The sequence below is a fragment of the Symsagittifera roscoffensis genome, chromosome 9 (genome assembly GCF_963678635.1).
Source record: "Symsagittifera roscoffensis chromosome 9, txSymRosc1.1, whole genome shotgun sequence".
NCBI classification, from domain to species: Eukaryota; Metazoa; Xenacoelomorpha; order Acoela; family Convolutidae; genus Symsagittifera; species Symsagittifera roscoffensis.
Window position 1 is genome coordinate 28,897,359 of NC_087070.1, and position 22,538 is coordinate 28,919,896.

Here is a 22,538-nt window from a genome sequence, read left to right on the forward strand (position 1 = left end):
AACTGTTCAAATATTTACAAAAGAAACGAAAATGAAAAAAAATAACCCAAAATCAGAATTGGTAAAGTTACAAATTACTGAACTTTCAGTTGTAGTAAAAAAAAACTGTTTACATTGGAACAAAGCACATGCTCTAGAAGATAAGCCGATAAAACCCTATCAGATAAATAAATGGCGTTTAAAAAATTGGAAAAATGAACCGACAGAAACTAGGACGAAAATCACGAAAATATTTACAACCTGAAACGGGTTTTATCTAATTACTACTTAAATTATAGCAGTTTTATTTGAATTTTCAAGAAATCAGAAGATAAATGAGTTCTGTGAACAAAATTATTTAATGGAAAAAATCTAACACCCGATTGCAATACCCTTGCTTATCGCAAGGGTAATAATAGATAGATAGGTGGTCGGAACATTCTGTGCTACTTGTACAGCAACCGGCTATCCTTGTTTTCTTTTAGCTTTCGAAAATCATAATTAAATAATGTCATAATGAAATGCTGAGCACTGATCAGAACCAAATATACCTCTGGCCTAACAGGGTCTAATTAAATTTCTCGGGCTCGTTGCTTGAGGCAAAATTACAAGTTCAAAAATTAACCAAAAAATTGTATCTAGATCTTAACCAGGGGCATAAAGGGGTTCCCCGTGAAGAGCTCAACTGCTCGTTTGTTGATTCATTTCCCTGAGGATTAAAAACTGCATTTTATAAAGAGTTTAAACAAACGCAACTGCAGACTAAAAATAAAAAGCAAGCTAATTTAACTCCACATCACAAATGAAAACTATTTTCCAAATGAGCGCAACATAAAAGCTAGCGCTGTGGTTCTTTATACGTTTGTACGGATGAAATCAGCATCAATTCCAATCTGAATTACTGCCCTGAAAAGTTCTCAACTCGCTTTCAAATTCAGCAAGAACCGGGTTCTTTTTATTTAAAGACAAAAGTAGGAAGCAATATCAGTTTAAAGTAGTTAATTTTTAACTTCGCAATTAATGAAATTCGACAGGATCTGATCTAAGTTCAAAAAACGAAACGCCTTAAGCTTGCGCCGCATTCAAGTAAAGAACACAATGTACTAAAAATTATATGCGAGCATCTAGATTCAATAAGTGCCCTGCTGGACGATATACAAAAATTGGTCAGACTTTCAAGCAGCTTCTATATAATCGTGAAGAGTATCCCCAGTTACCAAGAAAAACGCTTAAAAACCAACTCCAGAAACTCATCTTGCAATGCTAAGATAGAAGCAAAAAACCTAGCATGCAATTACGCATCTGGTTTCCCTCTTGAAATTGGAGACTATCAGAATAATGTGATTCCAGATCAGCTCTTGATAAAATTTCGCCTAAAAAATTATTGGTAAATTTCGGACAAAAAAATCGTTTTTTTTCCGGCATGCATCCACCCTGAAAATTTCAATGTCAGCCAGCCAAAAATGGATATCTCAAAACAAAACAGAGGGGGACCTTTTGGGTCGGCAGGGGTTCGAACCCCTGAAGTGAGAGGTTGAGTCTGAACAAATTTTACGACTCACTGAAAAAAACGAGCAAAATCATAACCACCTGTATAAGCTTTTGATCTAGATTCATCTACTCTTATTCAGTTTAAAAAAACTTCTCAGCAGACGCAGATCTAGAATATTCGAGAGGGCGGAGTTTTAAAAAAATCGAAAATTTTGTCGACCTAATTTGTAGGTCGACCAAATTGACTTTTTGAGCCTTATAGAGAATAGAGAGCTTATTTTCAGCACAATTTTGGCCCTGCAGGCAAAATTTAAAAAAAAACAGAGTATAGAGATCTTATTTCCAGCAAAACGTCGGAGCCGCAGGAAAAATTTTGAAAAAAAAGACCAAAAAAGTTTTTAGGAACTTCTGGAAAACTTCGACCACAATCATTATTGCCGGCAAATCAGACTTTTTGGCGCAGATTTTTAAGTCATAGCCTGTCAAAAAAAAACTAACTACTCGAAAAACTTGTTTGTTTGAGAAAAAATATCAAAAAATAACATCGACCATAAATTTGATACATTTGTCGCGAATGAAGTTCATTACGGGGAAAAAAAGAAGGAATATATTTCTTCGTATATAGTAATCAGCAAACTTGTAGACAAACTACGCGGTAAAAAAATTGGAGAGCATAGACGAAAGGCACTTGAAAATGCCCACTTAAGGTCTACCCTTTAAATTTATCTTAACTTCAAGAATTTTACTGGTTAAAAGAAATATATGAACATGAAAATTGATGTAGAATTATATTATATATTCCTTTTTTACGAAAAAAGGAACAAAAATCAGTCTTAAACTAAACTTAGAGACAGATAGCATCCCAAAAACAAGTCACTTTCATTCCAATAAGTACACATGAAAACGGATAAGACAAAAAAATTTTTGATAATTAATTTTGCATCTAACTTTTTCTGAAAAATTGCAAAAAACAACAATTTCTCGAAAACCAGAAGAAGCTAGCAGTCGACCTTTCAGCATAGATTCGCAGCCCTAATTAGGCTTCCCGCCGACAACCAAATAAGGGTTAATTAAACAGGGTTAGCATAAATAAAAATTAATTATCAAATATAAAGCGACGAAGTTCGGTATTTCCAAAAATGAATTTATTTTTTAATTTGTGCACAAACGAAAAATTGAAGACTGCTCATTTTCTTTCTCAGGCAATAAACAATTCTCGCATAACAGATTAAAAAGCTTTGATCCACGATTCTGCAGCAATGGAGATTTAATTTTTTCATAGCACGTTGGTTTTTTTGAAAGCTGGCTATGAAGATCTTCGATAATTATAAGAAAATTTAATTTCGGTTGAAATCTAATTGAAAAAATTATTGGAATGAAATTTATTGATTGATCTTCGAAAAAAATTGAGTAGATCATAGGCTAACAGTTCATGGACTGACAATACCTTATTATTAAATTCATCTGATATACTGTAAGACGTACATTTGAAATAGATCATTTGGATCAGCTTCTTTTGCAAAAAATAGAATTTATATTTGTGAAAAAGCAGCCGTAAACAAGCAAACCATATTGTATCGAAGGATTTACGTTTGCTATTAAATCAATACCACTCGCTGTACTGAAAATCTGAACCGGGAAATAGCACCACGGTGTCTTCCTAATTTAGATTTAATTTTGACAATTTGACATGTGAAATTCAACTTATCGTCAACTATGACACCAAAATATTTACACGAAACTTGGAAAGAAAAATCATCCTTATTTAGAGCAATGGCAGGACTGGAAGCTTCAGTAATATGATTAAAATTTATCAAAGTAGTTGTATCTGAATTTAGTATTAATTTATTTGAGACTAACCAAGCATGAATGATCATTGAATTTTACCTGAAATAATAACGAAAAATATCTGTGTGTTAAACTGCTTCCATTTATTAATGATTTAGTGAACGGCGAAAACGTTTTAGCGCTGCTGTTTATTTGTTGCACTAATATGGCATTAACCGTAATTTGAACAGGCATATGAATTTTGAACAGGTTCATGCATGTTGATGTATAGATGCGCTATTGATTTAAAAATATTATCGGATCAATGCCAGTTTCAAATTCTACTCTTCCGCTGATAAGATTTGATGAGCAAAGAGGAAAATGCAATATTGAGCAACTTTTAATGTGTATCGATTATTCTCACCAGCTGCCCAAGCCTTATTTCTCTTTACTTAAATTCAGCAAGAAAAATGCATACAGAATCGGGTGAAGCAGTTGCTTAGCAATATAGCGTCACGCTTTATGTCGATTGTATTCTCTTCAAGATGGACACAAACCCTGATTTCAAAAGTCTTTGGACCCTGTCAGTTACATTTTCAATATCCTCCATAACTTACCTATGAGTTCAATCCAGCATCCTTCCGGACTCTCTGATTCAGCTGGTGTCTCGTTATACTGGCCCAACAGACCACCAATGAAATCCCTTTTCCGTAGCCCTGGTATTGCACATCGTCCGTCGGAGAAAGTAGAAAACACTCCAACGATGCAAAAACTGCTTTGAAATTGCGACAGGAATTTCAAGTCGTTTTCGCTCAGCGGAAATTTAAACAAAGTCCGCATTGTAGTTACTATCTACTACATTCATTCATATCTAAGGCAATCGGTAAGAATGATCCAGAAATGATCGCAGAACGGCTAGCAATCTTTAACCAATGATTTAATTTACTTCCAATCGTTTGAAATGTTTTTGTATACGGAAGTAGAATAAAACATGGCAAGTGCCCTCCTTCCCCACCGCGAGTCATGATTTCCCGTTTTGTTCTTTTTTAAGACAAACCAAAATTTACCACAAAAAAACTCTCCAGAAGGTGCGTGGACGCCAATTTGTACAATTTACGGCGACCAATACCTTCCCAATATTACCCTAAATTGCTGCGTTTTATCAACAAATCCTGCAACGCATAAAACCCATGTGTATCGCTGTGTTTCAGAATAACTGAGAAAAGCAACCTAGATCCATTCGACTAAAATAAACAAGAGAAAAATCTTATGCAAACCATTTAGCAAAAAAGCTCAACTCTATCACAGAGGCGAAACTTTTTAAGGATCTTGTACACTGGTTATCAAACGCGTTTTTGAACTGGTCTGCTACTTCGACTAACCAATTTCATTACCACCTCCGCAGCTTTGTTTTTTGTTTCTTCTGGTTCTTTATTTTACCATTTGAAAAAGGAAAATCCACGGAAAATCAGGTAAAAAATAAAGTCCGTTTTTAGCGCCATTTTGAGGTTCAAAAAATTCTGCAAAAAAAATTTTTTCAAAGATTTTTTTTCTCGTTTTTTAGTCAGTTTCTACAAAAACTGTTTTCAAATTGGCTTATTTTAGTATGACTGTCGAACATGCCTAAGTTCTATTTTCTTGCTCAGATCTTTTTATCACACAAAGCAGAAAAAATGGCACTAATATGAAAAAAAAAGTTAGTGCCATTTTTTTGGTTTTTAAGAATATGGTCGGAACATGCTGTGCTACTTGCACAGCAAACGGCTACCCTTCTTTCATTTTTGCATTCGCAAGACGCGAATTTGCCGGTGAAGATTTTCTTTCTCTTAGCCATCTCATTTCTCTCTGAAATGGCTTCATATAGTTTCTTGAGTTATACTTCCAGTGCCCGTATATCCACTCATTTTCCAACTGATTGGGGTTACACCGCAGGTTGCTAGGTCACCTTTTGCCAGGAAGCTAGCAGTCCTCTCAGTTTTCCACGGAACTGCTTTCCTCCAACGTTTTACTTGACTCTTTGTCGAACTCCTTGGCTATTTACGGGTCCTTCCAGCATATACTCTTGCTTTTTTTAATCTTCACTAAGCTGCATTTTCCGGATCTTTATTTTGAAGAGCTTCCGTAGATGATCCGAAAAACTTGAATCAAAAACAGCGTGCAAATTCTTGACTAGCTTTTTTCAAAGCGTTTCATCAAGAAATTGTCAGTTTCATGCAATTGTTTTCTAATCTGATGAAACCAAGTGCCTCGTTTCTTTTCCTGTGCCAGACTGTTTATGAATGGAAGTAGTTGGAAATTCCAACATAACAACAGGTCCTCTCCTGTTTCATCAGCCTGCTGAAGACAATAATAACTTGGATTATCGAACAGCTTGTCCATTTTCCTTATCTGGGAATTAAGAACTCCACCTATGATCAGGGTTTTGAGTCGTCTTCCGTATCTGTAATTCTAGGAACAAACTGAAACCCTCCATCACTTGTTGACTGTAGTTCTAAAGCTGTCGACAAACAGCAGTGAGGCGCAGATTTTTGTAGATCACTGTAGTGGATTTTTCACTGTTGTATCTCAGTATCTCTTCGGCGGTCGATTTTAGCGATTCCTTTCTAAGAACTATCGCTGTTTTCTCCAACTGGACTATTGGTACCTTGTCCTTATCCTCGCATATCCATAGAAAGCCAGACCCTTCATCTGTTATGTCGCTCAGCATAATGACACAACCTTTGCGGTCAAGGATTAGTTAACAATTAGCGGTCAACAATTAGCCTAATTGTTGTGATAAAATTATTAAATAGATACTGTTATGATGTGGAAGTCCTCCGACTTATTATCATATCCAGCATTTTGCGGCCCTGTGAGAACAGTCAGAGTGTTGTTTCCGCAGGTGAAGATCTACAGACTGGCAGTTTTGGTACGCAAACGGTATGGATCAAACAAACACCGACGGTCGTCACTTCAGCCGCGACTACTATTCCACGACTGCTGAGCTCGTCTATGTAGATGAAGAGGGTTTTTATCAAAGCCACACATTCATTAAAGAAGTACGGTCTTTTGTGTCTCCTAAGAGAGGCGATAAGCCAACTCCGCGGGAACGACAAAATGATCGCTGGTTTAATGGAATTTTCACGTGTTGAATCTTCAATACACCAAATGAAAGATGAGATAAAACCCTTTAAAGAACTAACTGAAAGTTCGTCAACTCAACAGCAACCTTCGGCGCAAAGTATGGAAACAGTTCTAAAAGAGAATCTTGGTACCATTTGCGAAAAAATTGATCTGCTCAAGCCAGTGGAAAATTCAACGCCCCCGCCAAATAACCAACCGGTAAACGGTAAAAACGATGTCGAAACAGCTAAGAATCGATGCCGAAACAGCTAAGAATCGATGGTATCAAAGAAGCTGGCAGTGGGATTGAGACCACTGAGTATGAAAATGACAAATAGACTAGCGTCCTTAATCACGTAGGCGTTAATGCAACAATTAGCAATATCACGCGCTTGGGAAAATTCAACAAAGACCGAAATCGACCTCGGACCTTGCTGGTCACATTATCAAATGTCTGGGATGCATGATTAGTTATGTCACGAGCGCCTAAACTGAAGGAACTGGAAGATAAAATCTTCATCTCCAAAGCACTGAGTGCTTCCGAAAGGGAATGTGAGCGCAAGATATTATTGAAACGAAGGGAGCTGATAAACAACGGCGTGGATCCTAAAAGTCTACGAATCAAATCGCTAAAGTTGTTCCAAGACAGTATCGAAGTTCAACTTACTGATTGACTAGAAATGCCTCAGAGTGATATAAAACTGCTGTTTCAATGTTCGCAGTATCCTTGCGAAAGATAGGCGTGATGCTCTTGTGCGCGCTTTGATCCCTACTAACGTTTATGTCATTGCCTTAACCGAAACATGGTGGACTCCAGACTTTGCCGACTCCTTTGGGCAATTTTCACTTGTACCGTAAAGAGAGAAAAACTACGACTCACTCAAAAAATGGAGGCGTACTTTTAACTGTTAACAACAGCTTAAATCACATGGGAGAAAATCTTGTGTACGAGTGCGAGGATGACATTGTGAGTTGTTTGGTTGAGGACATTCTTGTCTTTTGTATCTACAACCCACCAGCTTCAAGTGCCTATAGGTGGTCAATAACAAAATGGGAGTATTTAATGGAATTTATCAGACATCATCCTTCAAGAAATGTTATCATCTTTGGCGATGCAAATCTGGTTACTGTTAATTGGAGTACATATGACTCAACTGAAAACTATGAGAAGTCGGTTTTGAATGTTCTCTTTGAGAACAATTTCCAGCAGCTGGTTGACTTTCCCACAACCACGTTGCATACTCTGGATGTCGTCCTTGTAGACAGCGATTTCATTCTCAATGTTGAGCCTGCAACTGACTTTACCAACGCATATTCCGTTAACGAGAAAGCTGCCTCTGACCACATTGCTGTGAAACTTGCTGTCTCGTATGCCCCTAGTCAGGACATTGCCGTTGATGAGCGGCCACAGCAGTTTAGCTATTGTCGCGGTGACTTTGATTTGCTTGCCGCCCTTATTGCTGACAAACCTTTTCAAGGAATTTGTTTGACCAATCTAAATTTTCTCCTGATACAGTGGTATGAATGGTTGCACGAGCATATTTCCAAGTCCGTGCCCGTAAGAACTCAACATCGCAGTTCACTGCCTTCCTGGGTATCTCAGGCAACTTCATACAAGTTGAAAGTCTTGAATACTCTTGAGGAGCGTCTCAACCAAAACCACTCCGACAAATTACAATGTCGCATTTGTGTGCTGCAGTCGTCAGTGGACAACGATTTAAAGAATGATCAATCTTTGTATGAACAGGAACTGGCTTCATCTCGTTCGACCACCAAGCTTTTTAAATACTTTAAGAGCGTCAGAAAAACCAAAAACTGTTTACCACCTGTTTTACACTGGAATAACATTGAAGCAAACAACCCTACTAGTATTTGTAATAAATTCAACCAGTTTTTCCAGTCTGTTTTTTCCAAAGATGTTGCGAGGGTTCGTAATATGTGCGGTCCTGAACTTCTTATTGACTTCGACGTTTCCGAACATAAAATAATGACAATAACCACCAGGCTAGACGTAAGCAAGTCCCGCGGTCACGATAACTTGCCACCGGCTTTATTCAAGAAGACTCCTTCCCTTTGCACATCTCTTAGTCACATTTGCAGCTCTATTAAGAGAACAGGTTGCTTTCCTTCGCAGTGGAAGATTGGGAAACTCAAGCCCTTGCATAAACAAGCTGACAAGCGAATGGCAAACAATTATCGTCCTATCACATTATTAGACATTGCATCCAAAATCCTTGAGCGCTGTATATTTGACGAATTGTATCCTTTCATTAGACCACTTATACCAAATTCACAATATGGTTTCCTAAAACACAACTCTACGATTATTCAATTAATCTGTTACCTAGACGAGATCTATCGCGAGACAGACAACCGGAATACGGTGAAAGCCGTATATATAGATTTCGCTTAAGCCTTTGAAAAAATTAGTCACTCTGTCCTTCTTAATAAGCTGCGCAAATTGGGAACTTCTGGAAGACTCCTAGCGGTTATTAAGAGCTATCTTGCTGACCATAGACAGTTTGTTAAAGTGGACAAACACTACTCTTCGCTTCTGCTTGTACTAAACGGTGTACCTCAAGGGTCCATCTTAGGGCCCTTACTTTTCTCACTTTATGTAATCGATATCCCCGATGGGTTGGTAAATGCAGTGTACAGTTTTGCCGATGATTCAAAACTATTTTCTTGGCACTCTGCTTACAGTTTGTGCCATCTACAAGCCGATGTCAAGAGAATCCTGCAGTGGTGCAACGACAACTGTATGATGCTACATCCTGATAAATGCCACCTTTTACCTTTCTCACAGCGTTATTGTACCGTATATATAGCAGAAAAAGAGCTCACAGTCGTCGACAGCCAGAAAGATCTTGGTATTCTTTTCTCATCCAGCTTGTCATGGTCCCATCATATTGAAAAAGCTTGCAAAAAAGCGTTGGTAGTCTTGTTTCTTATAAAAAGTAATTGCTCCAGTATTTTATCTCGAGTTCACAAGTTGAATCTATACAAGTCCATGGTGCTACCAATATTCTTGTATGGCTCATCTGTTTGGTACGCCAACATCGGAAATTTGAAGGCCCTCGAATCCATACAACGCAAAGCTACCAAGTGGATTCTCTTCGACAACGACTTGTCTTACTATCAGCGCCTTATCAGCGTCAACATGTTGCCTATTTCTTTGTATATGGAAGTTAATGATGTATTGTTACTGTTCAAGATTATCAATGGGAAATACGATTTTAAGTGGGATGATTACGTAACATTTTCGACTTGTCACCATAAGTTGTTTGATGTTAAATACGTGAACTCCAAAAAATCAAGGCACAATTTTTGGTACCGTACATGTCGACTTGCAAATATTCTGCACACATCGGTGAAAGTTCTCGACTTCAATGGACTCAAGAAACGACTGCTGAAATACTATTGGAACTTCTTCATGAACAACTACAACGAACTCAACTCGTGTTCTTGGAGAATACTGTGTCTCTGTGCAACTTGTCGTCAGTTGACTTTTTGACTTTGTTTTGACGGGGAGAAATCCCTTCACCACAATGGTGTAAATACTTTAAATAAATAAATAAATAATCTTCTTCTGTTGGTTTCTCTTAGCGACATTTTTTGTATGTTCCAGGTCATTATAGAAACTGTCCCTCGTTGCTTCGCGGGCTTCGGGATCATTTCTGCTTTCTTCGAGCCAGCTTTCGCTCCATTATTTTCCTGCCTCTCTGGCTTCGTTCCTCGTCGGACGCCAAGTTTACTCTACACGCCTCCGCACCGATCGGGTCATTCTCTGATAGAGCTGCGAAGTTTGATCCCACATCGTAACGCTTAGGACTTTCGATAACTTGAAGAACTCCAGGAGTGCGGATTCAATTTTCTGAAACCTCGGGTTCACTGCCGAGGTGATACACTCCCTTCATTAGACTTACACCTGATTAACATTCGCAATCCTTTTATCTCGAAATGCCAGCAAAATCAAAAACACAATAATGTCAACACGAGAAAATCAAATCAATGAAAGTTTTAAACGAGCTCTACTGGAAAATGTCCTTTAAAAACTGAAAAGATCTTACTAGGGATTATGGTTACACCTGATACGTTATCTGCAGTTTATGTGCAGCTGCGAAACGATCCGAGCCAGTCCCAAACAAATATTATGCCAACGCACAAATTAAAACAATAAATGAAAACGAAGCAAGAGCTAGTTTAGTGAGCAAAGAAAGAAATGAACAAAAGTGGCAGCAACCTTAGAAACAAGACCTGACATTTTTCAGAGAAATTTTGAAGGGCGTCGACTACTAATGAAAAATAAGACAAAAACTTGGGGCAAACTTTATTTGTATAAAAAGTACAATACCAGCTTAACTCTCCAAAGCATGGTCGAGTGAACGTAAAACTCATCTCGAACAAACCGAAAGAGCAAAATTTTGTTTCAGGTGAAATTGAAACTCCTAGATGCCTCATGACTAAAGACCCCACAATTGTTTGTCTGCATGAAGTATGAGTTGATTCATCGAGTAGTTACTATCAAATTCTCTACGCCACTCATTAATTTGTTTTTCTCGCATCGATCCAGCTTCTGGTCATCGCTTAGGCATCCTAAATCACCTTCAAGGATGACTTGTTAAACAAATGTAAAAAATGAAGTTTTTACTTATGAATCGATTGCAAGTTTTCTGTTCGAGTTGACATCCAACCTTTAACTTACAATTTAATTAAATTTTTTTCCTGCTGGTCTTAAATTTTATATGCAATCAACACAATCTGAGCTTTCAATGCATTAGTTTCCTACTCACTTCAGTGATCTTGCTTTACCTTCTTACTAATCGCATGGGCTAATCGCTTACTTTACGCATGGGCTAGATACTTAAACATGCCGTCAAATTGTTGTGATGATGCCATCACTCGTCCCCTAGACACTCAATTTGACAAACCAGTGTCTTAATATGATCGCTGGGATTATATAATTTTAGATAATAAGGATTTCAGAACATTATTCTGCATTTGTCATCATTACTTTACGTGTACAACACGCAATCTGGAGAAAAAATCGGAGTGTTTTTTAGAGACAATTACATCCTAGATAATAGTGAGTTAGTACATAGCGTATTTAGCTGATCTGATTTTACCCCTAGAAATTGGTGCTTGGCCTTGATGCTATCAGAAACCCATCTGAGGCTCTGATTCTACCCCCAAAAATTTGACCTTCCAGAAATTGCTAGTTTTCGAGAAAACGCCCTTTTTGTAAAAATATGAAATTCTCCAATTACTTACAAAAATACTTGCTGCTTAAATGATCCTATATTTACACATTAACGTTCTATGTCTCAATCAGTATATACTGGGTAGACATTTAGTGGCCATGTAATTTGCCGTTAGTCTATCCTCTTCAGATAATACGTACTTTTACCAAAATTTTATTGCTTAATTTCTTTGATTTTTTTTTGTAAATGTATTTGTATGTCTGAAGAAATAAATTTTCTTTCTTTCTTTCTTTCTATAGCATAATGAATAAACATTCAAAAAAGAAACCAAGCAAAAACTATGCCAAAAAAAATTACGATAAAACCCGTTGAACCAAAACAAAACGGTTGTCATAAAAAACTTTAAGCCCCGGAGAACAAAAAAAATAAAAAAAACTTTTCGCTTCAATTGACACAGTAGCTTGGGACAACGTCGACATTACATAAGCCAAAACGGTATGTTATACGTGAACATTGTTTCAATACCAAGAAATAAATTTGCGCTGTGGTAACTAAGACGCTTAAATATAAGCAGAAAACATGCCGCCGCTCACTTTTTTGAATGGTAAAATTTAATTTGAAAAGAAAATTCCATGCCAGCTTCGAACCCACGACCTTAAACTTGCTAGGCATAGCCGTTACTTTAAGGCCAAGTTTGCCAAAGAAGTATAGGAACTTGATTATGCTATGACTTGAGCTATCGAATGATTCATAATTTTGTTAGACAAGTTGTGAACCTGACAACAAAATAAGCGCAATAACTGTAAAAACAGCAAAAATTACAATAATTGAAAAAAAAACTTGGCTGTTTACGGTAATTATTGATAGCCACTTTCACAACATTGCCACTTTCTCAACATTGCCACTTTCTCAACATTGCCACTTTCAAATGACAGGTTAAGAAAGGTAAAACTCAAGAAGGCCAAACATATATTTGTTTTAGAAAATTTAACTCTCGGGTTTCTAAGGAAATATATATTTTTAAGAGTCTCGTTGAATAACATGAATCTTGTACGATCAACAATTTCTTAGAAAAACCATACCTATTTTATGATAACTGGTTCAATAAAAAAAACGAAAATCCATTTTTGAAACTGGAAATCATTCATTCTGGTAAAGCAATCTGAAAAACAAATCAATAAAACTTTCGCGCGTTAAAACAGAACGTAAATTGTCCTCCTGTAAAAAAGTGATTTAGAAATGAACTTCTGATAAAAAATTTTTCGAAGGCTGTAGAGTAAGGTAGAGAGACTAGAGGGCTATGCATGCAGACAGGGGGAAGCTCTGACTTTCTATTGGTATCACTTTTTTTGAGAGAACTATTTTTGTTAAGAAAAGTGAGAAAGTTTTGCAAAGCGTCTCAAAAGATAAATTTGAAAACCCGATCCCAATATTTGTTTGCATAATACCTGTTTTATCAAATAGGAAGAACTCTGACAACCTGTGAGCAAACAAATGGAGCCGAGAAAAAAGTATTTTAAAAACTTTCAAGTCCACTCTGAAATTACTTTGAATAACACTTGTACTAGCAATTAGGCCGACTATCTTTGAGCAGAATCCAATTGAACCAAAAATGATTTTGATTTTTTTTAAATTTCAAGCCCCCTTGAAAATAGAATTGAACAGAACTTGCAACAGCAATGGAAGATGCTTACTGCACAAGCAAAAACCGTGATGTGCCATTTTAGCTGACAAACCTTGAACCGACAAACGAAAGTCCGACAATTCAAAGGTTACCGAATTTTTTTCAATTGTATACATACAAAACACAGCGGCAAAGCTAAGTTGCGCATCACTTGCGATACATCGCAAATGCTGCAGTACCAGCTAGCGAACAGACAATGATACGAGAATAATAAAATCGAAAAAAAGTTTTTGAAACAATGAAAATAGTTTTAGAAAAACTGTCGAAAAACATAACCAACAGTATTTGATAAGCTTTTAATATTAATCGAGCGCGACCTAAGTTGCCAATTTATAATAATAAATAAATTATTATAATGAAAAAATTTTGAGCAATTAAGTTTTACAACCTTGCAACAAAAACTACCTGAATTTTACCAAACAAAATCAATCATTTTTTGCCTTTGAACCCATTTCTTGCTAGGACTCGAACCCATGACCATTTGGGACAAAAGCATCCGCGAAACCTGAAAACCAATTGGGAAAAGGTCTCGATGTTGCCAAGGTTCACTAATAAGGCAACAGTATAAATTCTTACAGATGTGTAAGAAAAGTGGTTTACGGGAAAAGTCTAGTTCCCGATTACAAGACATTTGCACTCGCGAAAATTAAAAAACAACAAGGTCCGACTGAGACTGAAACCCCAGACCTTAGGTTGCAAAGGCTACAGCGTTACCCCCAGGCCGAGTGAGAAGGAACCTAAAAGACTTTAAGAGAAGAAAAGAAGAAAATAGTGAATAAAGAAGAGATGCATAGTAGAAGTTGTTTACGGGGAAAAAATCTAATTCTCGATTACAAGGCACTTGCTCTCGCAAGAGTAAAAATCTACAGAAAAACTTAAATTTTCAAGAAAAAAATTACCAAAGCGTCTCAAAGGAAAACTAAAACAAATCCCATTCATAACATTGTGACAAGAAATTTGAGTAAAAAAAAACAGCCAACCAACAATTAGAAAGGAATCAATGCACACACAAAAAAACATGACTTGTTTTTGCTTGAGGTTTCTTGCTTGAGGAATCTCTTTGAAGTTCAAGAACAATTTATGATTGACATTTTATTGATAAAATTAAGTTATTTTGAGTTGTTTTTATTCCACTGCGAAACCTGAAAACTTGAATCCTTTTCGAAACTTATAACCGATCTTTACATATTAGCTTTTCGATAGTGGAACTTACCTTCCTTTAAACAAAGGAAACGAACAGAGCTTTAAAAGAAATCAAAAGTCAAATTGCGAAAAATGAAATTGGACCGACGTTCGACATTCTGCAAAAATAGAAAAAATTAGAAATTTAAAAAAATCGCTTTTTGTTATTCACTGTTGTCTCGATAAAACCTAAATCACTAACGTTTGTATGGTTATATCATCCCACCACTCTTAAAAAACGATAGCTGGAACAAAATGTTTTTCCGGTATTTTGGTTATGAAAGTGATTGGAATATTCTGTTTTTCTAACACAACAACCGGTTATCTCATCTTTGTTTTTTCTCTGTATCTTTTTAATCGCCGGAGCTTTCATTCCATCACGAGAGACAACTACACCCATTGTGATTAAAACTGTTCGAATGTAGAAATCTACCTCGGGTTAAAGTAACAAAAATTTCTATACCTCTTTATTGTTAACTAACGGAAGCTAATGAAAAAAGGAGATATAATTTGAATAAATTCGTTCAAAACTTTTTACGATATTATCAGTAAAGGCACATCTAATTAGCGTTAATTATTTAAGTCTGCAAAATTCACATTCTGTGGCACGTTTTTAACTGCATCTGTGTCTGCAATTCGACAAAAATGTGAAAGTTAAGAATTTACACTTGCAGTCAATTATCTATTTTGTAACATAAGCTTATAAAGCAAATCTAGTAACGCCTTTCACTTTAAATGAAAAATAAAAAAAGATAGACATCTAACGCGTAGTTGGGACTATCAACATTAATATCTGCAATTTCAGAGCTTCTTTGACGACAATTCGACAACAAGCAATCAGCGGGCCAGAAGTTTCGGTATCGTCAAAGTTTTCATATGACACCCTGCTAGATTATTCACGTGGGCCCACTTCATCTGGAGTTTTGGGAGGAAGGATGGGCAAGTGAAGAGCCAGAGGGTCCCTGAGACGCTTCAGGTCCAGCTCAATCTGGGCTATTTGATCTCGCAGGTCATTGTACTTGGTCACGTCAAACTGCTTCTTCTTCGATCCTTTGTAGAAACTGATGAGGAACGAACGGTTCTTCACGTCTGGAAGAATGTACTCCTAAACCGACATCCTTTAAACGTAGAAACCTGCCGTCTTCTTTAGTTCTTTGAATGACCATTACACAATCTTTGCTGTTGGAAAACAGCAGATTAACTTAGAATGGCCAAACTAAATTAAAGCGAGCTCGACTTGGAGAACCAGAGACAAGTGGAATATCTCAATGATTGAAAGAGGCGATCATAGAAAAATTGGTGAAAGTTATGCGTTTGGTGAAGTCATTAACTGTCGGGCCACATTGAGATTCATCACAAGGTAATTAATTTTGTTTCCAGCGCTGTTATTAGATTTCATCCGAAAACACCTGAACAATAATTGAAATCGAGAGGAGGATTGGAAGAGGGAGTCGAGACTGCCATGTCAATTTGTACGTGATTTGTGTCGAGCATTACCTGTCGGGTTATGAGGTAATATCCGTAGGCCACCATTGCCGTGAAGTAGCCAGCGAAGTAGGTCACTGGCTCCATTATGTCCCAGCTGTACTCCCACCAGGTCAGTCTGGCGAACAGGCCGAACTGGAACGCCATCCAGGCACCGCCTACCCACATCACAACAGCACTTCTTCTCTCTGCGCTCTTAATCAGTTCTTCCTTCAACTACAACAAAATACACACTACAATTAAAACTATCAATTTACCCACGAGGACAAAGGCCAACGTTCCAGCTGTTCAGCTCATCACGGCGAATCGCTTATGTACTTCTTTCTTGTTGCAATGAGAAAAGATTACCGTGATCCCCAAACCACCGTTTGAGAGGCGGATACCTTAGCCCCTACTCCAACGCTTTAAACAAAAACCAGTTAATTTTGCTATTACACCTTTTCAAAGCCTATTGAACAATCGGTAATTTGAAAAGAATTATAGGTAACTTCTATTGAAAGAACATTTATTTCGTAAGTTCTAAAGAATAGAGAAACGATGGAGTGCTCACAAGTGACTTCAATTGAAAACATGTTTTTTCAAATGAATGAGAATAGAATATAGTATACAGAATCAACTGTTTTTATGCAACATCCATTGTTCATCCATCTATTTTATTCCTGGCCAAACAATCCGGGATATATGTCATCGTATGGTTGTACCAACCAACACATTTCTGTGGGGTAATCTCACAACTTGTTCGTTCCACAATAGATTTGACATGACGGAAACTGTAATCCTGAAGTGTTTGTCCTGGCTCCTTCAAGGCATCAACGCTGATGAACAAATCCATCTCTTCTTGCATTTTTCGTTTCATAGCCGCTTTCCAGCACGAAATTGCAGCTTCAACCAAAGTTAGAAATGGGCTGTACTTTGGGAGCCTCTTCAGAGGGAATATTCCACTAAGGTCCATATCTTCAATTCCTCTGTGCCCGCGAGCATTGTCAAAAATCCTAAATCCATCAGCATCGTTCCCATCGTCAAGGATAATGTTTCCACGTAGAGCTTCGAGAAAATTTTTGAAAACTTCCTTCTTCATTCCTCGTGGAATTACCTGATAATGCAATACGCCTTCCGTGGAAACTGCACAACAGATTCTAACATTGGTTCCTTTCTGAGCACTGACCTTTCTATAAACACTGTCACCCTTAGCAGATCGCCCTTGAATACGCCGGATGTGGATATTTACACCAAATTCATCCAATAAAATTTTTGGCGAACTTATGACGTCAGGGCTCATGATCCACAATGCAGTTGTAACGATCTTTTGATGGTATATTTTCTTCGCTGTTACGCTCTGCAGGACAATCTCTCGCAATCTTGAAAGTGATCATTCTCCCTTCTAAAGCTTTTGATAGTGCTTGTTGGGTAAAATAGGGTTTTTGGGGTAAGTGCGCTCTCAACGCAAAATTCACTTGCTGCAATGTCATCAGTGGATGGCCCTCCAGAATGTCAATAGCGCCTTTCAAAAGAACTAATGAACACACATTTGAGCATGCATTTTTTCTTGACTTTCAATTGAAAATACGGTTTGTTCAAAAGATGTCACTAACATTTCAAAAGGCTTTGAAATGGTGTAAACAAGGATAGCCGGTTGCCGTGCGAGTAGCACAGAATGTTCCGACATTCTCAGAAAAAATTCTTTTCTTCAAATTAGTCTGTTTTTGTATGTCGTGTGATGGTAGAACTATACAAACACTGGAAGCTTAATAAAATAAGCATATAAGATTCCAATTTTCTCTTAATTTAATAAACAAAAAATGACTTTTTTCAATTTTCTGCCCTAACAGTTCCAATAATTTTTGATAGTTTTTTCAGCCAGAAAAGGTCTAAACTCAATTTTTTTTAGTCCTAATTTTTATATTTCATATCTAAAGAACGATAATCGTTCGTTTTACTAGCTCGAAAATACACGAAAAATCAAAAATTTCAGGCCGGTTGAATATTTCGCGATAGCTGGAAAGCAACTTTATCATTTGAAGATTAAATGAAAGATGAATTATTTACTATAAACTGCGGGCGAAGGAAAAAATAAATTATGGGAAAACTAGCATGCATCTTTGAGTTTACCTGTGAAAAAAATTAGCGTATTAATTAAAACATGCTTTGTTTGCTCCAACATTGCCGCCCCCATTGATCTCTGATCAATCAGTAAAGTTTTTTTTTCTTTTATCGCCAATTTGCAAAATCATAAAATCTCTCACGTACTTAGCTTCACTTCCTGTTTCAACTTGCTCTACCTACGCTCACTAAACTATCGTTTCCAGCACATACATTTTCCGCGATGCCAAGTGGCCACGAAAAAGGCAGTTAACATCATCGGTTACGTATAATAAATCTCCTCTTTTCAAGTTCTGCTTTTTTCTACAGTGCTTTTTGAGTAGAAAAGAATTCCGATCAAACACTTGAGTAGTTGATCGGCATCTTAGAGTACATTGGTCCGACTGAGTCGATACCAACGTAGGAGAATGCTGGCGACGATTTGACTTTCCTTGTCCAGAATTAAGAGTAGTATTACGGTCAAAAACTCGAGTAGTTGATCGGCATGCTTGTAGTACGATACCAACGTAGGAAAAGGGTGGTGTTGGATTGAGTTCGCTCGCTAGGGTATTCTCCCATTAGCTGATCCATTGTTCTGATATGAAACCTGAAGTAAGTTATGCAGTTGCTGATCATTGCTCGCGCCAGCGTCTTGGCTCGCATGATCCAGAACTGCTCTCGAGTGTCAGCAACACTGGAATTCAGTCCAGTGCAGTTGATAAGGTTTCTATGGCGAATCACAGTTCTCGAGAAATGAGTGTTCGGAGGCATGAGAAATGAGCGTTCATCTGATATTTTGAATTCTCGGTTAGGCAATCAGCTGCTGCGAGTCGTCCACAATGGATACAACTGAAGCAGGCTTGATGACCGGCTAGTGTCTTTTCCGTTTTTTGATTGCTTTCATTTCTTGTTGTTGTAGTTTGTTGTGACTCCCGTCCCAGATTCGGAGGGCATAAATGCCCAGTGCGGCGAAGATAGTCCAGGACTTTAGTCGGCTGTTCCTGTAGGACATTGTAGTCAGGATTCGGGCCGAAGATTTTGTTTCTGATATTTAGCCATGTGGGATAAAGAAAGAGAAAGTGATCTGATGTCTTTGTTGCTAGTTCGCAGTTAGGGCATAAATCTGATTCTTCTCTTCCGAACTTATGGGCGACTTGGCGGAGGAAAGGCGCGCTATTTACTCTCAGTCTGGACAGGTCTACTTCTTCGGATCTTGAACGGGCCCATCGCACTGGCTAGCATCTTCCCGTTTGTATACCTTGCATGAAAGCTCTTCTGGTCGACTTTACTGCGTTAGAGGTCTTCTTGTCTGCTCTCTACTGTCGTCTTCGCTGCAGCTTCAAAGGTGTCGTCCGTTTGGTGTTATTGAGATGACAAAGTTGCTTCTCGATCTCCAGCAGTCTCGGAGGCTGGACTCGCCCCTGGACTTCAGTCTGGGTCTCAAACTTCTGGTGGTCGTTATGTCATGCAGATGGTGTTCTTCTGGCAGACTAGCAATTTTGTTGAAGTGAAGCGCACTTTCAACTTCGGCAACAAACTTGATCGAAGGAAAACCCGCTTCTGTGCAGACAGGGACGGAAGGGGAGCCGGACGGCAGACCTGCTATGATTCTGGCGGCTGAGTTGTTGGCAACCTCGAGTTTCGAGCAGCTGGTGCCGGAGAGGAAGGGGTACCAAAATCCAGCAGCAAATAAACCACCTGGCCTGACGTAACACTTGTAAAGCGTGCGGAGATCCGAGGCTGAGAGACCCCACGACTTTCCGCTGAGGGCACTTATGATCTTCGGTCGACTCTTCATCTTCTTCACGACCTTGTCTGTCTGCGCGGTGAACCCTGATTTCGACGAGGATTTCCGGATTCTTATTGATTGCGCCATCCTCCAATCCGAGGGAATGCGGGCTTCCGTCCAGCTTCTGTTGTATATCTCTAACAGACGGTAGCGGGCGACTTCAGGGAGCCTCTTCAGAGAGAGCAGATGGATATTGTCGTGGCCGCAGGCCCCGCTCTTCACCATGTAAAGAGCATCATCCAGCTCGTAAGCACTGAATTCGTAAGCACTGAGGTTGTGTGCGGTATCTTCTCTATTCCGGGCACGGACTGCCTGGTAGGCGGCAGAGGAGTCTTCATGTTTGATCTTCACGGTGCTAATCGAGGCGTATTGCTGAACAGCGGTTTCGGCGTTGTCTATGTCTTCGCTGAAGACTGTGCCGTTGAAGTTGAGAATTGACTTGTTCGGGAGGGCGGATTTGCTGCGGCCGTCCACGGGTGTTCCAGACCTTGGTGGAGGGAACAGTCGGGTCCAAAGTTCTCACGTACTCTTTCCAGGTTCTGGTCTTCTCATTCTGGATGGTCTGGTCAAAGCTGTTGCGTGCCAGCCTTAAGCCTCTGCTTTGTCGCTGTTCCCGGAGTCTTCGCGTGCTACTGAGAGAGCTTTGTTGCAGCGCTTCTTTGCTGTTGTGCACTCGGGGATCCACCACGACAAGCAGTTCTTCCTGGTCGTGGTGGGAGTGCTTTTCTTTCTAGCTTCAAGAACGAGCTTGACAAACAGCTTGTTGTCTGTCTTCAGTGACTGTTCAGGCCAATCTCTGCTAAACAGTTCGCGGCAAATTCTTCTGTAGACGTCGCAGTCCGTCTCCCTGTAGTTCAGGCTCTTCACTGACTGAGCTTCCAGCTTCTGATCAGTGCTGATCAGGATCGAGAGGTGATCCGAGCCGATGGACTCGAGTGTGGTGCAAGTGACTCTCTGGGCGTTGTTGCAGCCGACTATGGACACGTCGGGGCACCCTGAGAGGAGTTCCTTGTCGGGGAACCGTCGTTGATGATCTTCATTGTGTTGTCCAGCAGCCATTCGTCAAAGATGGCGCCCAGAATGTCTTCTTCAAAGAACTGGCCCCATATGCCATGGCAGTTGACATTGCCACCGAGGATGACATCTTATCCGGATGGCCAGAACTCAACGTGGAGGTCAGCGTCTCTATGGTCCGAAGCCGAGGGCCTGTAGAGGTTCCAAATTCCCAGCGGCTTCTTGCCAAGCTTCACCTTCAAGCCGATGGACTCTAAGGCAGCCATATGGGCAGAAGTCGGAACCAGTGCGTTGAATCCTTCATTCTTCTGTGAAGACTGTGTAGCTTTTGCAGCTAGGAGTCTCGCTCTTGCTCGTCAAGTTCGTCTCTCGCAGCAAGACCAACGCTGCTTCGGTCTCCGAGGCTTGTCCCAGGCAGCTTTCCTTCATCTCCAGCCGTTGATGTTCAGCTGGAGAATGTTGCATGACTTCGTGTTGGGCTTCGGTCTGCGAGGTGCAGGACTCTCTAACACTCGTAAAGGTTGTAATGGGTGTTCAACTTTTTTTCGCAACCATAATCCCACCTCCAGGTGGCCCAGCTGATGAGCTCTTTCTCTCTCTCTCGGTCATCCCCATGCAGGTCCGATGAAACCAGTAGGAGCAGTCAGCACACTTGATGGATTCTCTCCCAACGCTCGTGTCAGTGAGGGCAGCTGTACACGATTCTCGGCCCGGGGTTTGACTCGATGTCTCCCGCAATGAGAAGGGAACGGCGTCTCAGGCTCGCGGAGCTACCAGGAAGCCCATCCAAAAACCCGGGTCTTCGCCGACTTCCGGAAATACTGGAACTTTGAGGAAAAATCTCCCATCTCTGCCACCGCGTAAAGGTGTCAGGTTTGGCCGAGGCTTTCATTTCTTCCCCGAGCTTCTTGTACAAGGAGGTTCAGTCCCAATTTTCAAATGGATTGCGATAGTCGGTGTTCTTCTTCAGAAGTTTCAGGGCGAACTTTGCGACTAAAGCCCCGATACATTTCCTTTCGAGATCTTTTGGTTGTAATGGAATACAAATTGAGTTTTCTGCAACCAAGAGGGTCCTGACCACTAAAGCTGCAAATACTGAAGTTCAGCTGATGCTACAGGTTAAATTCAATGATAAGCTGGGTTTTGATGAGTCGGAACGTGTTTAAGTGGCTACCAAAGTAGAATACCTAATCAAAGCAACAACTTTTGTTCAATCACTCCAGGCGCTGACATCTATCACCAATTGAAAGTTTTGATGACTTCAAGAAACATCTCGGGAGTTCACAGCCCAAAACTATTTAAAAAAACTTAGTCAAGAAATGGAAACTGTCTTCCTTGATGCAAATCGCGACTTGGCGGCTAGCAATGAAGTGGGGATTCCTGCGTTTGAAGTTGTCCTCGCATAGGAAGCTGATCTAGAAGCAATCTCCGAGGCATAGCAGAAGAGGTGAAGATCGACTTGGTGAAAGCAATCTTAGGCCAAGTATCGAGGCACAGCCATGGAAGAGAAAAAAACTTAGGCTATCAATCCAGTGTTGGAATTTTTTCGCTATATGTACCCCAACATCGCCATCCCATTCCTAATTTCCGTTCCATGTTTTTTGGAATAGATTCTTGGGCATTATCGCTTCAGGGGTCACTTAACCCAGGGGATCAAGAACTCGTCATAAATTGCTTGCTATCATCCGGCGAGTAATCGTAGATGGTCGAATGCCTTCAAGCGAAGCTAATAGGTTGCTCTCAATCCTTTAAAGGACTCTATATA

At 39.4% G+C, this 22,538-nt stretch overlaps 3 protein-coding genes across 4 annotated transcripts in view; 1 reads left to right on the plus strand and 2 right to left on the minus strand.

The window, feature by feature from the left end:
- LOC134854316 (nonsense-mediated mRNA decay factor SMG8-like) overlaps positions 1–4,105 on the minus strand; it is a 33,529-nt gene extending 29,424 nt beyond the window's left edge. The window contains exon 1 of the mRNA XM_063870521.1: positions 3,855–4,105. Coding sequence (XP_063726591.1) covers positions 3,855–4,077 — 223 coding nt within the window. The 5' untranslated portion in view covers positions 4,078–4,105. The remainder of the gene's footprint in view (positions 1–3,854) is intronic.
- LOC134854323 (uncharacterized) overlaps positions 1–22,538 on the plus strand; it is a 348,488-nt gene that overhangs the window by 163,208 nt on the left and 162,742 nt on the right. The gene's annotated exons all lie outside the window — the stretch shown is intronic.
- Positions 14,911–22,538, minus strand: part of LOC134854320 (calcium uniporter protein, mitochondrial-like) — a 192,449-nt gene continuing 184,821 nt past the window's right edge. For both annotated transcript variants that reach the window (XM_063870528.1, XM_063870527.1), the window contains exons 7-8: positions 15,904–16,107; positions 14,911–15,511 (exon numbers count right to left, since the gene is read on the minus strand). In XM_063870528.1, coding sequence (XP_063726598.1) covers positions 15,299–15,511; positions 15,904–16,107 — 417 coding nt within the window. In that variant the 3' untranslated portion in view covers positions 14,911–15,298. The remainder of the gene's footprint in view (positions 15,512–15,903; positions 16,108–22,538) is intronic.